We start from the raw sequence: 18,144 nt of genomic DNA on the forward strand, positions 1-18,144 counted from the left end.
AAAATATGTTTTATTGATGAAATTTTCCATTTTTTTTCATGGGCCATAATGGACTGAAATAACTCTTATTTATTTTTTTATAAAATCAACCTTTGTAAAAAATAATTCTATTTCCCTGAACTTTATTTTGCAAAGAAGTGCGCGTAACATATCTAAAGGCACGACCGCCCAAAGTGCCAGCGGCCCATGTGGAGAAGCTGAATGGCTGCCCTGCTCCGACATAACACATGCTATTTTTGATTAGCATAATCTGAGTACAAGTACCTCCACAACCTCAACCGCCAACGTGGTCCATGCGTCTTATTGACATTCGTTTAATGGCGATAGCACCTCGCAGCGGGGAAAACAGAGAGAGGTAAAGGGTCCGAAATCGTATTATTTTGGGTAAATATTCTTGGTCGGACAGACTCTCAGGGCTACTTATTTCAGAACTCAGCTACTCCACATCTCTCTCACTCTGAATGTCTCTCCTCCTCTCTCTCACGCATCCCTGGCACAGTATTTCCTATTAATCTCTACCAATTCATCGTCACCCTTAATTCCTTCCTCTCTAATAACCAATCCTACTTCCAGGGTGACATGGGAACACGATAACAGAGGGCGGATCGTTGGGCAAACGAGGAAGGGGGAGGAAAATGATGTTTGTACTGGATGCTATGAAGGGAGTAGGTATACGAGGTATCTTCCAAAAGTATCGCGAATTGTGTTTTTTCAGAAAATTATTAATTTATTCATGAATATCTATTTTGTTCCCTTCAAAGTAATCCCCATTAGATATTATACACTTTTGCCAACGTTTTTGCAATCCTCGAAGCACCTCAAAAAATCATTTTTTGTCATCTTGTTCAGCTCCTCCTTTGATGCAGTTTTTATCTCGTCTATCGTAGCATAGCGTCTCATTTCATTGGCCTCTTCAGTTTCGGGAACAAGAAAAAGTCACTGGGGCCAGCCAGATATGGGGAATACGGTGGCTGCGGCATCATTAGTGTGTTGTTTTTGGCCAAACATTCTCGCGCAGGTAAAGATGTGTGAGCAGGGGCGCTGTCATGGTTTCAAAAGCCAAATTTTGTTCTCCTACAAATCCGGACGTTTGTGGCGGATTGCTTCGCGCAAATTGCGCATAACTTGCAGGTAATATTTCTTATATACCATTCTACCCTGTGGCAAGAACTCAATATGCACCATGCCCCTGCAATCGAAGAAAACTGCAAGCAAAACTTTCACTTTCGACCGAACTTGGCGCGCATTTTTCGGTCTTGGCTCGTACTGCAGCTTATATTGGGATGATCGAGCTTTAGTTTCCATGTCATAACCATTTACCCATGATTTATCACCAGTTATAACCCTCTGGAGCAAATTTGGGTCGTCGCGGACAGATTCCAACACCTCATCAGAAATGTTAATGAGGCGTTACTGTTTTTGGACGAAATTGAGCAATTTTGGTTCGAATGTCACGGCGACCCGTGTCATGCCCCAAGCATTGGTAAAAATCGAATGGCACGAGCCAATCGACATCTTTAGGTCCTTAGCAACTTCTCTAACGGTAATTTGACGATTGGCCAATACTATTTTCTTCACTTCATCAATGATTTCGTCTGTTGTTGACGTGCTCGGGCGTCCGGCACGCTCTTCGTCGTTCACATCTTCTCGGCCCTCTGAGAACATTTTGTACCACTGATAAACGTTGCTTCAGCCCAAGGTAGCTTCTCCATATGCCAAAGTCGACATTTGGAATACGTCCGCGCACTTAATTTCGTTTTTCACTTAAAATGTAATAAAGATTCTTTGATCCATTTTTCGGAAGAGGCAAAAATGGAAGGCAAGCCAAAACACGTCCAAGCGAAACAGCTGTCAACAATTAACTGAACATTCAAAATGGCCAAACTTTTCGGCATAAGAGAGAGATATAATTACCACACATAATGCCACAAAAAATCATATACATTTAACCTGCGGAAATTTAAAATTCGCGATAATTTTTAACAGACCTCGTATTGTGTGCAGAATTGAAGAACGTAGAGTGAGGTATGAGTTTTTGTCTTGTTAGACGGACGTGATAAATGTAGGGAATGATATTAGTGGCCATCCAAACCTACCTTAAACGGTGGTATACCAATAATTAATTAATAAAAACATCAATAAAATTTAATCGATTATTTGTATAATATTACGTATGCATGCGTGTGTCTGTGTATGTATTTTCCGTCTGTAGTAAGCCAACCATTTACAGCTTGTGGCTTGTTGGGGAACGTGCATTTCAACGAGAGCCAGCTACCATGAAACAGAATCGCTGCCAAGCTTGGCGGCGATTATGCTTGACTTGGCTTGGCTTGCTTGGCTCGATCATTGCCCGATTGATCCTTCATGACCCCAAAGACGCTCTTTCTAACAATCACCATCCTTGTCAAAAGAACCTCGAAAACCAACGAGGAATGATTTCTGTGAACGGTTTTCGACGACCAATATTGAAGTGTGGAGACTAACGGAGTGGGAACGGCAGAGGATTAGATTTAAGGGAGAAATGGTGACTCTCGGAACTCGATCGCTCGCTGGATGAAGAATCCTCCGGAGATTGGCGGCCCTGGGACCAATCCGTGATGTTGGCGGCACTTTCGCTTGCCCCGGGAGGAGCTTATCCCCTAGATCGTCACCCTTCCCTAGCAATAATTATTGGGGGAGGTAACTGGCAGTTGAGTTCACTATTGCCATTAGGGTTAGGTGGGTCACTTGGTAGGGCTAGGGTGTTCAGGGAGTGGGGGAAGAGTGGAGAGAAACCCAGCGTCGGCATCAACCTACGTTTAATAAATTAAATGCGCCAAGGGGTCCGCAATCTAACGTCCCATCGGACGGGCGGCGTACTCCCCTTGAAGTGCTCTCCACAGTAGGGATCAGGGTACCAATGAAATATCCTACCACCTCCGGGATTCAAACCCGGGCTCTCAGGATGGGAAGCCTCACACCTCCCTCATGTCACTCCTTGTCTTTCCCCACTTCACTCTCATTGGCCGTTGTAAATCCTTCCTTGAAATTATTAAAGTCGTCATTCATGCAGACTGCAATTTACATGGAAGCCAATTGCACCCAAAAGAAAAACTCCGAACTAAATAAGATTCAAATTACGTGATTAGCAAGAAGAGTGATGAGCAATGGTGGAATTGGTTTATAAGGATGTCTTTAATTAAGGTATTTATTGGGACGACATTGTGACTGTATATATATCGTCCCCTCTTCCAACTATCCACTAAACATTGCATTGAAGACACTTTTAAACATCCAAGCCCAAAGTGGAAAGAAACTCACGTAGGCGGGAATTGAGCCCACAACATCTGGGTTGGCTGGTGAGGACATCAGCCCGCATCCACTGGGACCGGTGAGGATATTCTCGAAGAAGCTGCGGGGAAGATGGTGTAACAATGACTCGCGGCGGAAGTGTGTGCATGCGGACCGAGTATGGGAACTCCCGCAAATATTATCCGCTTAGGCTGGAAGTGGGAGCAGGATCTCTCCAATTTCGGTCCAAGTACTAAACTTAAGCTACCGACGTGTCCCCTCACTTACCGAAAAATCGTTTCGTTAGCCATTTTGAGCGCAAACGCGGGAAGAGTTCTTCCATTTCCTTCGATGATTCCCTCGTTTAATTTTTACGCAGAAATTACCACACCGCGAGTAGGAACTGATAGCATATCATTTGAAGATAGGTATTCTTGCTTCTCTCGTAGAAATGTAACCACCTTATTACTTAGCGAATAACGGTACGTGCGGCTGTCAAATTTATAATTATATTTTACTTCTTGCGAGGCATTATGCCGTTGCAATACCGATTAAATTTCAGTGTGTGACTGGTTTTAAGTGTGAAGATTAAACAGGATTACTTAGTGTTTATCCCATTAAGATCCAACTTTACTTCTGTCAGTTAAACTTATATGTCTGATAGGTTTTAAACCACCTATTATGACGGAAGAGGTTGATTTTATGCAAAATTATACGAGCATCCTCTTAAGAACAGTAACATTTAAACGTTCTATAATCACAAGTTGATATGAAAACAATGGCGGCAGCCAATGTTAAATGCATCTAAATAGTTCCAATTTTATTATATCTTTAGGTATGTATGAGGCCAGAATGTGGATTCATTCCCAGGTCAACGAACTCTAATTTAAATATAAAAACGTCCCCAAGTGACTCATCGTGAGCGGCCGCGGTGGTTGGTCGCTCTATAATGGGGGCCCATGCGGGGGAGGGGGTCGCGAGGGAGACTTCAACGACCGAATAGACGGAGACTTCAACGCCCGCTCTCTCTCTCTCTTTTTCCCCAGGGCGGGAGTAGCGGAGGCAGCGTCCGGGCCGGCGGCGGGGGCGGGATGCAACAGGGAGTTCAAGGGGTCGGGGGGTCGGCGGCGGCGGTTCGCGGCCCGTGCGGTGGCGTGGGGCTGGTGGGGCGGGGACGGGAGAGGGGTGGCGGTGGGGGTTGGGACCCGCAGCCACCGCGCCTCCTAGGCACGCCGAGCCCCTTCGCCCCCGGAAAGTCGGCGTCGTCGCCGCAGAGGCCCCGGACAGGCAACCCAGGCGACGGCCCCCCGCCGCCCCCACCGCCCCATCACTCCTCCCTGCATCACGCCCAGCCGCCCCTCTGCCACTTCTACGGCCAGTTCCAAGAGGCACCGGCCCACCCGCCCCCACCACCTCCGCCGCCTCCTCCGCCGCCGCCCCCACCCCCAGCACCCCATCCCGCCTCCGCCCCCGACGAGGCGAAGAAGGAAGGGGTTGAGGAGCCAGAAGAGGGCGTGCCGGAGGCCGATGAGGAGGGCGATTGTCCCAAGGGGGCGGCGCGGAGGGGCGAGGAGGGGCCGAGGGCGGCCGAGGGGGCGAGGGGCGTCAAGGGCGGGAGGGCTGGCGGGGGAGGAGGTGGCGGGGGAAAGCCCAAGGCGCGGCGCCGCAACATTCTGAGCTTCCCACACCACTTGAGCGTGGACGAGCTGCGGTTGCTGCAGGTTAGCCCTCTTCGCGCCTCTCCCTACTCTGGGAGTGTGTGTGTGTGTATTTGTGTTGTTGACTTCAGCCCCTGAGCTCCCCCGACTATGGCCGGGGCTGCATTCCGTTGCACCTATCCATCTCATGCCTCGATTCAAGAGACACGATACGACGTCATGATAATATGCATAATCCGAGCGTTCCAAACTCACCGCAATAAAAGTCTTTTCGAAACTTATTTTGAATAATGCCCCACCGGAACCCCTCACAGATTTTGATTCTTCCTCCAGCAAAATAGAAACCAACCGATACACTGGAACGTACTAGTCCAGGGGGTAGAGCATTAGGCTGCTACCGGAGGGTTCGGATTCGAATCTCGGGAACACCTCTGAACACCGTCAACTTCACCCAAGCTGTGTGTTTTTGGTAAATTTTCTCCCCAGAAAACCACAGGTAGCAAATAAAAAGGAACTAGTTCCCTATACCGTGTATTTAAATTTCACACGCCATTGGGCTAAGTACAATGTGAGATCTACCCTCACCTATTGAAAAATCAGCAGGTTTATAATTGTGGTGCATTTAAATTTTAATGGAATCACACTGATTTCGTACCAAGTTGTGCCTTTTGCATAACTATTTTCGTAAATGTTATTGTGCCAGTACTGAATGAACAAAGGCTACCAAAATAATGCTCGTGCCTTTCCTGAGTACAACCCAACATCGCACCCTGCAATAATCCCCTCTTAAACTCCAAATACTTCGTTCCGTCCAACATTCCTATCCCATTATCCCTTCCTCGTTTGCCCAAAATTATCCGCTCTATCATAGTCTTCAATACTCCATTCCCAATCAATATCAAATTGAGTAGCTTCTGGCGTGATGTGGTGGAATCAGTTATTCGCCAAATAATATCCTTTGCATTAATATTTCCTGTTTCCTTATGATTTTTCACAATAATCCCCTCTTCTCTATCACCATTTAGCACTTCCTCGTTTGTGTTCCTATCTTTCCACTTCACCATCTTCATCCTTCTCCACACCCACGTTTCAGAAGCCTCCAATCTACGCCCACCATCCTGCTTCATTGACCGTGTTCCCGAGACGTACATAACTACGCACCGTATCAAAGCTTTGACAAACCTCTTCTTAACATTCTTATTCAACGTCCCCGTCTTTAGTTCTCTCCTCCTTATTAAAGCTTCTTTGCCTGACGCAATGTTCCTCCTTACGTCCCTACTACTTAGATTGTTTTGGTCCGAGATAAGTAAACTGTCCACCAGTTCTAGTTCTTTCACTCCCATTTTAACGATTAGCCTAGCCTTCCTCTTTTTGGATAACCACATAACCTTTGTTTTATTTACATTTATTCTCATTCCATATATATCGCACTGTATTTCTAATCTAATTTAATTTACTTAGCAATGCTTGAAACCTCTCAACTGTCTGACAAACCAGAGCTTGGTCATGAGCAAACATAACTGTTGATATGGATTGTCCACCGACTTATATTCCTATCTTCAGGTCTTCCCATGCCTCTTTGATCATTTCCTCTAGATATACGGTGAACAGCCCCGATGATAATGGAAAACCCTGTCTTAAACCTCTTCCTAACACTGCCCAACCGGACTCCCCGTTCCCAACTCGCACCTGAGCAGTATGAGACATGTACAGGTTGCGGATTAGCCTCCTCTCCCTCCAATCTATTCCTATTTTCTGCAATTTACTCATTAGTTTTTCCCTATTCGCTCCATCAAACACTTTTTCGAAATCTACGAAACAGGCAAATACCTCCTGGTTGTATTCTATATTCCTCTCGATTAATAATCTCATTACTGCAATGGCATCACGCGTACCTCTCCCCTTGCTACACCCAAACTGATCATCTCCTAGTAATCATTTGCCCTACACTATCCTTTTTTTGATGATCCTGAGAACAACTTTAGCTGCGTGAGATATAAAACTTATTGTCCTTTAGTCCTCACATAATGAACCTTTCATCTTTTTCGGAATAGGAACTAACACTGATCTCACAAAGTCTTCCGACCAGATTCCTTACTCATAAATACTACGAATCAGCCCATATAGCCTCTTCCTCCCACATTTTCCTAAACATTTCAATAGTTCCGCGGGAATGTTATCCACCCCCACGGGCTTATTTAGTTTCATCTCCCTTAATGCCATTTCTATCTCATCGACGAGTATGCCTGGACCTAAGCTATCTTCCTCTACGACATGTTCTCTTTATATGTCTAACCTTGCTGACCTATTGTTCTTTACAATGAAGTTCCTATATATATTCATTCCATTTATTTTTTTATATTTTCTCCTTCAACTATTATTTTACCAAACTCATCTCTAACTGTTAACACAGATTTTCCCTTCTTACTTCCAGATAGTGTTTTAGCCTTCCTGCATAGAGCACCGATTTCACCCTTCCTCTACGAACATACCATATCCTCGCACTGCGTTTTCCACCACACATCTTTCGCTTTATTAGTTACTCGTCTCAATTTATTATTCAACAATTTTTACTTATTTTGCCTAATTCTGTGTTTAAATTATTCAATCTTTTTTCTCTCGTCTATCATTCTTGTCGCCTCATCCCTGATCTATGGTTTCCTTGTCCTTTTCTAATTAACAGTTCCTAAAGTCTCTTTTGCGGCAATCGATATCCTTTTTAGGTATATTCCCATTTTTCCTCGATATTACCTATTTCCGTTTCTTCACTCATGATTTTCTCTACAGCCTGATGGTACTCCTCCCTTGTCAACCTAGTTAATATTTCTATATTTCATTTCCTAACCCGCAGCCCCTGTCTTACCATTTTGAACCGAACGCTCCAATTCAAAACTACTAAATTGTGATTTTAGTCCGTATCCGATCCCGGGAAACTGTGTGAATTGATCACGCTGTTCCTAAATCTGTGCCTAATCATAAAATAATATAACTAATACCTTTCACGGTCACCTCCGATTTTCCATGTATACTTAGGTCTTTTGTGGTGTCTAAAGCAAGTGTCGGTAATGATTAAAACCTGTCTCCTGCAGAATTCAACTGCTGTCTCCCCGAAGTCATTCCTCGTACCTAAACCGTAGTCCCCCGCCTCTTCACCATCTCTTCCTTCTCCTACCTTCGCATTCCAATCCCCCATCACTATCAAATGTTTCCCTGTGACACGCGATTGTGTCCTCTAGCTGATCGTATATCCCTCTTCTTCCTTATGGTTGCTCGGTGGCATGTATACCAGATCAATGACCAAGTTCGTCGGGTCTGCTTTCTCTTCTTCTAGTAATATTCTATCCGTTACTTGCTCTTTGTTGACCACGCTTCCCTCTGCCTTATTCTTAAATATTATGGCAACCCCTCGCTGGCTTTAGTCCCCACCGCTGTATATTACTCTATACCTATCGCTCCATTAATCCCCGCTATTCTTCCATCTCACATCACATAGACCTAACATTCTTTGTCTCCTCTTCCCATCTCTCGCTTTATATTCTCTAATTTTCCTGTCATTAACATTGTCCTAACATTTCAAGTTCCTGTTCTGATTCGATTTTCTTCTTCTGCAGCTTCTGTCCTGCTACTGTCGCTTTTGCTTTGCAAAGGTTTCGTGAGATGACGACCACGGAAGTCTTGCCTCTCCCGCTATCGGGCACGACACACGGCCGATTGGGCCGAGTCCCGTAGTTGCCAGGACTCATATTCTCTGTAGCGTCCATCATGAAAATCAGTGGAATGATAATCGAGGTGTTTTCCCGTTGCCTTCTTTAGTAATGTTTTTAACGAGACTACATCACTCAATGGCCGCCCCACTTGGGTCAGACGCCTTTGCGGCCGCCTCACTGAGGAACAGACGCTGCGTGGACTACCTTTCGTCTGGCTCCTAACCTTCGACCTATCTGGTATGAGTGATCCTACCAGGAGCAATTATCATTATTCCCTCCAGCACAGCTCTAGGGGTCTTCGGAACGCACAAGCCCTTCCACCATTCCAAGGTTGTACTTCAGGGAAAGGCAATCTCCCATATCCAAATCTAATAATTCTCATATAGTCTTTCGTGATCGATCTCACTCTATTTGCTCTACGCATGTAACCCTTAGATCAGTTTCTTGGATACTTCTCTCCTCATATATTCCCAACGAATTGAATAAATATCTCAAAATTATGCGGCCGGCCGATCTGATTGTTTTCTTAATTTCCATTTTATGCTTCGTCTACTTATTTTATTTTATTTAGCCACTTCAGCACCTTGTCTTAAAGTTTCTTCTGCTCTTCTTTGTTCTGCTTCCCCAATGGTCCGTTCAGATAGCACCAATCCACTGAGTGACACTGTCAGCATTGAAATTTTCACTTACGCGTCACCCTCTCCCGCCATCACACATTTCCCTGGTCATGGCGGATGACCCTTAACCGCTATCAACGCTGAGCTAAGCTCTCGGCAATCCATCCGATAACGCCGTTGGACTGCCTCCATCACGTGCCATGCTAAAGGACCTCTACAGTATACATCCCAGCATGTTATTCTGGACTGCTACCAAATATCTTCCATTGATAACCACTATAAAGCACTCTATTCTCCCGCCGAAATCAAAGCGTTCCTTGGAAGACTCCCTCGGATATCCATGAAATTCATTGAGAAAATTTATTGTGGATTTCCAGCAGGAATGTAGGGAACTCCTTTCGATAGGGTAGGTGCTCTAAGGGTAGTAATTTTCCCCAACAATTGAAGCATTAAATTGAAATGTAGCAGGACATGGTAGCTAAGTGAAAAGGGTGGGTTCCTGGTGACATTGGACCCTCTAGATTGACCGAAGTGTGCCTGAAGATGAGTGCTAGATCTCCTTGGGAAACCGAATGCGATAAGGAAAGGAACCACCGCCCCTTATACGTAGTTCTTTCGGGGACTGAGTGGTCGAACGCTGGGCTACTGACCGGAGGGTCCTGGTCAGATTTCGGGTGACATCTCTGACCGACTGCAGGTTCACCCGAGTTTTGTGATTTTTAAGGTACCAGATCTTCTTGGACAATGGCAGAATGCTCACGAAATGGACTTTAACAATCCGTATAGTGCTTATTATTAATTGATCTCCCCCTCCCCTACCCGTCAAACCAATCTACGGTTTCATTGCTGTGGTTTGAATTTTAATGCACTAATTTTATCACGAGCTCGTATTTGATGCCTGTGGCTTCCGGAAGTGACCTTCCCCTCTCTTCTCTTCTCGCAGCGGCGCCAGGACTCGTTCGGCAGCAGCAGCGGGGGTGCGGCCTCGGCGGGAGGGGGGATGTCGGCGGCGGTCGTGGTCGTCGGCGGAGGTGGTGGAGGCGGCGGTGGCGGCTCCTCGTCCGACGAGAACCGCTCCTCGGGCCACGCCAGCATGTCGGACGGCGGGCGAACGTCCTCCTCCTCGCCCGCCCCGACCCCCTTCTCCATCCCCTCCCCCACGCCCCCCCTCCCACCGCCCCTCGCCTCCTCCCCCTACTACCCCTCGCCCCAATCCGCGCCCGGCAACCCCCCGCCACCACCAATGGCCCCCGGGGGTGCGCCGCCCCCCGCGCCACCGGTGGCCCAACAACCGCCCTCGGCCGAGTCCTCCTCCGCGGCCTCCTCCTCTGCCTCCAACGGCCCTGCGGCCCTCCTCGCGGGGCCACCACCACCCGCCTCCCGCCACCACCTCCACTACCGATCCGCGCTGCACGCTGTGCCTGAGGACGACAGGTAAACCCTTGCTTGCTCAAACACACACCTTTTGGCCAATGTCCTAGTGCTCAACCGGTGACCACCGTGCATTTGGTCAATGGCTTAAAAAATGCTCAGTTTTGGTGACGATTTCCATTTAAAACTGTAAACACTTGAATACCTACCTACATCTGTTATTCTTAATTTTGAAAATTTTGGGTATTCAGCAATCCAAATATACATGATGCACTCAAAAGTTCATCTCAACACATTTTCAAATGGAAAAAATTATTGTATTTGATAAATATTTTTGAGCATGTTTTATTAAAATATCAAAGTCATTGCCACTTCTGCAGTCACCCTTGCAACCACTGTCAGGGAAATAATTTAGTTTCCAAGAGAATTTTCAGTGGTGGTGAGCCCATGGAAATTCCACACAGTAGACAGAATGAGATAACATTGATTTAGTGTTACCATGACTATGCATGTGGTCTGTGTAAATGTTTGCTGATGCACCTAAATTTCTGTTGTGTTTTAAGTCACTGAGCTGCAGCAAAATGATCCAATGTATTAATCCAACTCCTTCCCACTTCTCATTATGAATGTAAACTCATTAGTCCTTTTGCCTAAAATGGATTGCTTTTAATTTTCCTCCATTCAAAAAGTTCAATATTGTGATGGCAAATAAGATTCAGTTGAAAGAGTTTGATTATGGTAATCTGGTAATCAAGAAGAATGGGAAGATGCTTCATCGCTAAACCAAGAATAACATATCCACCTCACTGCGCAATAATGGCCAAATTGCCATTAATCCAGAATCCCAAAGCCAAATTTCCTGTTGAGACTATGACAAGTTTTTTGAAAAGGATAAGAGAAAAGAGTTGCCATTACTGAGGAAGTGTCTCCTTCCAATTGAAAAACAATCAGTTAAGTCCAGTAACAACATTGAAAAAGTTATTTAAACTCTTCCCAAGCCATCCATCTTGGTTTCAACCCAAGGGAACGGATGATTAGGGTGGGATGCAGAGATTTTGGACGCAGCCCATAGAGTACTGTTGCAATTTCTGAAGCCGACATTTCTTGAGTGAGGATTTAGACAACTGAGCATGTGATTTATTCTCTTTTCCTATAAAACTAGTTAAAAATGCTCCCCATTTTATGCAGTTGCTAGTTCAACAGATTTTGTGACAGTTGCTGAGGGAAGATGTGTAAAGAAAACATACAGTGCAAAGATTGTATTATTAGGTGAGAGTGCAGTTTCTGGTTACAGTGAAAGAAGGTGCCAATGCCCAAGACTTATAGATTCATCATTTGATATGAATACAGACATTTTGAAGTCAGGGGTAGGTTAGTAAAACTTTTGTATTTCATTTTCCTGGCTTTGATATAAATCAGACGCTGTGATATTTCACTTTTACAACATGTTAAATATTTGATTCAATGAAAAAGTCAAGAATGGAAAATGTTTGATTTGATCACAAATTCACTGTTATTCAAGAAAAATGAGAATCAGTCTTCAAATAATAAACAAATATTTCTTTTGCACATGCTCAAAGGAAAACAAATTAATATTATTTGTCTTTTTATATTAAAATTTTCCTTTATTATGAGTGATATCTTCTGTTCAACCCTTAAGAAAAATATGCATTCTTCAGACTCATATTTTCTACAAAACAAAAAGGTAATCCAAGATGGTTGGTTCATTATGCTGTGTGATAGCGCCCTAATACAAAATTATCTAAAATAATTTAAGAAAAAGTGAAGGCTGTTGAAAGTCCATTAAAGTGATATTTAATGTTTGTTGGGAATGATTCTAAGTATGCCTTTATACTGGCACTGAATGCCAGCACTATCAGTCTTGGATTATATCACCTGTAGATCATAGAGAGAAGGGATATTGCCATATTATAATGATGTTGTTTTTATGTTTTAAAGGCAGTCAGTTAAGTAAGGTGTAAGAAATGTTCTGAACTGCATGAGTCCCACTTCATGAGTCTCGGCCATTAATTGATGATCTGAGTCTCTATTGGAGGAGATTACTGCTGAAATTAGAGTCCTTTTTTTGACCCACCAATCCTCTTTCTTCCCCATCAAGCAGACTCTCGGCGAGTGTGATGCTGCTGCAGAATCCACCTCGAGGAAGCAGTGGAGGTAGCACCAGCAGTGGTGGAGGAAGGAAAGGGGCATCCGGAAGAAGCAGGCATCGTGCCACACCTGCCAAGGTGAGGGGAGGAGGGTAGTGGCAGTAGAGGACGTAACCCACCAACATAACCAACCAGCTACCACTCTCCGATGCTCAGACCCTGGCGCACACACACACAAGTGATGGGAAGCAACTGGTCATCAATGGATTTTCACTATGCCATCATGGAATGGTCATCATTGATTTTCAATTGGCAGGCACCCAACATACTCTTTCCCCTGACATGAGCGCATATCATTTGGGTAGTAATACACTTATGAAATTGTCAGCTGTCCTGCATAGGAAAACCATGATATGGAAAGTGTTAGCCAGCAAAAAATATGATCAAGGGGGTCATTTTGTTTTCACCAGCAGAGACTTTTAAAATTTAACACACTATCATAATCATGTAAATGCAAGTGAGAATATTTTTTATTTCTTGTTTTTTTTTACCTCCCTCAGAGCTCTTGAGGATATCCTCAAGAATATAGAGATTTGTTTATGAATTTAATGTTTCTTGAATGTGTTTAGCATATAGACATGTTTTTGTTCTCTTTGGTCAATTGTTTCGATATTGTTTTCATCCAGACCAAGGCAAAGCCAAGCCTCGAGGGTGAAAGCATTAAAGCTTTTTTTGCTCATATATCTTGTATAGTCGTATGTCATGAAATACAGGTATAAATGTGGTAAGGCATATTAAAGTCACTTTATTTACATTTAGTAAGCTATTTCTTTTAAATCAAGTAGCTTTAAGCACACCATGTTATCCTTCCTCTCAAATCATGAACACTCAATTCTATGTGGTCTATAAATGATCAAATCAAAGTAAGGAAAACATAAACTGATTGATTTAATGATACAATTCATTAAATTTTGTTGTCTTGGAACCCAACCTTTATATTTGTTGTACTCAATACTCTTTTATTTTACATTTGAATGTTCTCATGAGGTGAACAACTCCTCATGTAAACAAAATGTGAATATCCTTTGTTCAATAAAAAACTGAGAAAGTGAGGTGAACCAATAAGTGAAATTAGCGCTGACTGCTTGTGCAACAATAGCAATGGCAGCTTAGTCATTAGACCAGCAAAGCCTTTTGTTTCTGTGAAAAGTATGTCTAGGCCCTGCAATCGACCAAAATGCAAAATATGCTCCATCTTCACTGCCATTTGCCTCGCCTCTCAACTTACCAATTCTCTACTCCCACGCTACTCCCTCATGCACATCCCACAATATAATCCACCAACTCAACTGCAATCATCACTTGTCCCTCCTCCTACGTTGGGCAGTGCACAACACCCCTCAGCATCCACATTAACAATCGCCATGCCTCATGCAAACCTTCTCCTGCATTGGCCTCTCTTCACAATAATTTCTTTAATGACTGTACCAATGCATCAATTATTACCTCCCTTTACCACTCAGACTTAATGTCAAAGCTCAAAACCGTTAAGGTGGCAGGCATTTGGCTGCAAGGGGCCTGCTCAGACCCTGGTTAGAACCTAGTCCACCAAGGGGTACCCTCCCAATTGCCATCGATAGGTATTGAGGGAGGTGATGTGCAGCTGATGTTATTTGCACCATAAGGGAAAGGTGAGAGTAATTTGGTGAAAGTAGGATGTTTAGAAGTTGGGAAAAGGAAGGGTGAAGGCATTGGCATCAGCCTTCTCTTAATAATGAAAGGTTCCAAGGGTTCCAAAGTATAATATCCCTTTGGATGGATGGCATAGTAATCCAGGAGCCGTCCCCTCCACATAGCACTCCAGGTTGGGTTCAGGATACTACTGAAAAAACCTTGAGAAGCCAGCGACCTGGGTCTCCTTGTGGGGTGAAGGCAGTACACTAGTTCAAATCCTGGTGATGGGAGAATTTTGAGGAGGCATTCAGACCTCTCCTTGGATGGAGAGGGGGGGAGAAAGAGTCACAAAAAATGTTGAGTATGCTATCTGTCAGTTGGGACATTAAACGGCAGGTGCCTTTACTTATAAGAGTGGGCTTGTTCTGATGTTGATGTCTCCTTCCTTCCACTCTTCTCCTCTTCCCCATTCAAAGCCCTACATAGAATGAATACATTACCACCACCCATCCAATGGTGAGAATGACCTCAGTTGATTGCACCTTGTCTCGCCTCACCAGTGGTGCCAATGGCCTTGGCTATTGGTTGCTCGCCACGCCCCTGTGTGCTGTTTCCCATCCTCCCTGAGGGCATAAAAGTGATGGAGTCTTCCATTCCAGCTGGAGTGGGTGTCCTCCTCGAATGGCACTGGCATGTCTACCACCGGCACGGGGGGCGGTCTTGAAGACATAAAGATGGCGATTGAGCAGCTGACTCTCCGGTCGAGGGGCTCAAGGGCATCGTACTCAACTTCCACCTACTCGTCGATGAGTGGCAGCGAAAGTGAGCCCCCGCACCACGGCATTGGGAGTGGAGGGGGAGGCATGATGATGATGCACCCTGCTGGCAGTGGTGGAGGAGGAGGTGGGGGGTTGGTGCGCAGGCTGATGCGCCACTCGTCTCTGGAGACCATCAACACCAATGTCACCACCGCAGACGAGTTTGTCTGGGTTGACTCGCACAACAGGTGAGCTTGGTGCCTGGCTCCCCCCCATCTGGGCATGTGATGGGGAAGGGCAGCACACTTGATTAATAATCGGGTGATGCCTGAAATCTTTTGATGCATTCGTGAGGGTATCTCAAAGGATAGGTCTGTTCATAATATAATGTTGTCATAGAAATGAATTATAAACAAATATATGCTGATTTTTCATGACAATCACATTAGAGTGGTGAGTGAAATTTTAGTATCAATTATTCATTAATATATATATATAGTTACCAGGAGGAGTAAATAAAATTATTGTATGGAATTACACATAATAAATTACAAATTTGTATTTACTGAATTGTTCTAACTTTTATGTTTTATCTGTGTATATATGGATGTTACTCATCTATAGTTCTTGAGAGCCTGGAGGAAGGACTTACTGCTAAGTGTTTTTTCTTGATCGTGAATTTTTCTTTAATGATCTTAAAATAGCAGTTATTATCAAAAGATAGTACTTTGATCTCATTTCGTGTAAGCTTTGACTTGAATGATAGTTTGCATAAACTCCAGATTAAGAAGTTGCATTTTTGATCCTGACATCATGACTTCCAAAGATATTCTGTATCAGTATGGTTCAAAGTGGCTTCTGAACCTTAACTGGGAACTAAGATCAATGGAAATGATTTTTTTCTCATATAATTGCTTTTCTCTAGGTAAGTACAGAAATGTTGCTTAGAAATGTCATTTTTACTTATCAGCTTGATTATATGTCAGAGGTGTTCTTTCAGGTATGTAGAAAGCAAGAAACTTCTTTGGCTTTACTCTCTCAGTTTCTTGTATTTGTTTTGCCTTCCTCGCCAATATTTAAATATAAAGATTGGTTTGCTGTCCTCACTACGGCCAACTCTCATAGGCTATCAATGCCTCGAAATCTCTTTCATCTCCAAACCACTCTCCATTTAGCCTCTGCATGTTTCTGTGTGGTGCTTCCCCTACTCCCATTAAGCAACTCCTCTAAATTTCTCCATTTTCCTCTTTCACCATTCCCTCTCCAGCATCTGGTCTTGCGAGGCTTCTTCTGGGCCTCCTTTCCCAAAGGTTGACAGTGCCACTTAAAACATGATGGCATTAACCATTGACAGCCTTGTTTTTAAACCAATCTTTCTTGAATGCATCAGTTACCACTTTGCAGTAAACACCTTCCCAGTCTAAGAAGAGTTACTCTGTGCTTGACATTCATTGAACTCCATCCATTTCATTCCACTTCTGAGGTTCCATCTGCTCTTGACTTCTCCCCTCACAAGCCATCTGCTTGCAATATATGATATACATTGACCCCAAAATTTATGCGATATTTTTTAAGTGAAATCGGGGCATTCAAAATTCCTTGTTGGAGCTTGTGAGTGTTTTGGGGTGGCTGATGGCACAAAATGCCTTGGGTTCTGTTCCATTTCTCTGTGTAGGCTGGTGGAGTTGCAGTCCCCCCCGTGGTCGCAGACAGACGTCGTTCGTGCTCTGGCAAGGGGGCGGGCAAGGGGAGAGGCAGAGCGAGTGGCGCCAGAGACTGTGCCACGCCTCTCATACCTGCTGCAGAGGGCACTGGTCAGGGTTTCGAGGGAAGCACAGCGCCTTGCTCGGCCCCTTGGCCTCTGCTCAAAGAGGGAAGTTGCATCTGCACTACGCATCGTGCTCTCCCCTGCACTCGCTGACTCCTGCACAAAGGTACTCGCTGGCTCACCCCTCCTTCCCCTCATTTGCTACTCTCCACTTAATAAACAACGGCCAATCCCATTTAGTTATTTTTGTCGTAGTGTGATAATTTTTGGACAGGTTGAGCATTTATTTTTAGCACTCCTGAAACAGTGTCAAAGGTCTTCCACATTGGGCTCCAAAGTTGAACCATAGCATGACTACAGTAACGGTATTACAGGAAGAGCAGGAACAGTGGGGCATAGCATACCATACAAGAAGGCACAGCAAAACATAATACTTGCTTGGGGGACAACTTCATGAGTGGGTGAAGGATGGAAAGGGACAAGGACTGGGCAGTTACTGGAAAGGTGCAGTCTAAGAAATAGTTACTTCGCTCCCATAAACAACATGAGAAATCCCTTGAAAGTGCCCTCACCCAAGCCATAAGCTTGGTGCAATCACTCCATCACTGCCATGTATAATCTTGCATTTGCAGACACATAGTAACATAGCAGATGGGGGAGTATTCAAAATAATCCTTGGAGGTAAAGTTGGATACTATAATAGCTATGGATCATTAAAAATGGTAAAACACGATTTTCAAATTATTTTAAAGTCCTAATATATTATTAGAGATACCCTAAAACATATGGAGACAGATTGATGGGATGATGGAGAAATTATTAAATCAAAAGAAATATTTAAATCAACATATTGATGAAACTATTCTTTGAAGTGGCATTTAAAGTCAAGGAACTCTTACTTATTGTTAATGCATAATTAAACATTCTGACTACAGATTGCATGCCAGAAATGAGTATTTCTAGTGGATGTATCCCCTCAAATTTTCCAGGAGGGAATAGTTCAAAGGGCTGGAAATGCATGAAACATAACTAGTGGGATTTATTCCATATTACTGGAGGCCAACTCAATAAAGTTATCTCTGTCCAGTCTGTCCCAACCATAGTTGTCCTCATAGTACAGTAACTTTTGGAATACAATAAAATCGGATTCCATCCACCTAAGTAAAATTTTTCACCCCCAAATTAAGGCAATAGTTTCCCTCTCAACCATTGT

At 44.1% G+C, this 18,144-nt stretch overlaps 1 protein-coding gene across 1 annotated transcript in view; it reads left to right on the plus strand.

The window, feature by feature from the left end:
- LOC139697917 (ankyrin repeat and BTB/POZ domain-containing protein 2-like) overlaps positions 1-18,144 on the plus strand; it is a 108,840-nt gene that overhangs the window by 39,125 nt on the left and 51,571 nt on the right. Inside the window, exons 2-9 of the mRNA XM_071596778.1 lie at positions 4,317-4,991; positions 10,196-10,211; positions 10,299-10,388; positions 10,626-10,686; positions 12,746-12,869; positions 15,065-15,234; positions 15,319-15,411; positions 16,839-17,097. Of these exons, the coding sequence (XP_071452879.1) occupies positions 4,317-4,991; positions 10,196-10,211; positions 10,299-10,388; positions 10,626-10,686; positions 12,746-12,869; positions 15,065-15,234; positions 15,319-15,411; positions 16,839-17,097 (1,488 nt within the window). The remainder of the gene's footprint in view (positions 1-4,316; positions 4,992-10,195; positions 10,212-10,298; positions 10,389-10,625; positions 10,687-12,745; positions 12,870-15,064; positions 15,235-15,318; positions 15,412-16,838; positions 17,098-18,144) is intronic.

Source organism: Hetaerina americana, unplaced genomic scaffold (genome assembly GCF_022747635.1).
Source record: "Hetaerina americana unplaced genomic scaffold, ioHetAmer1.1.p SCAF_8, whole genome shotgun sequence".
Classification (NCBI taxonomy): domain Eukaryota; kingdom Metazoa; phylum Arthropoda; class Insecta; order Odonata; family Calopterygidae; genus Hetaerina; species Hetaerina americana.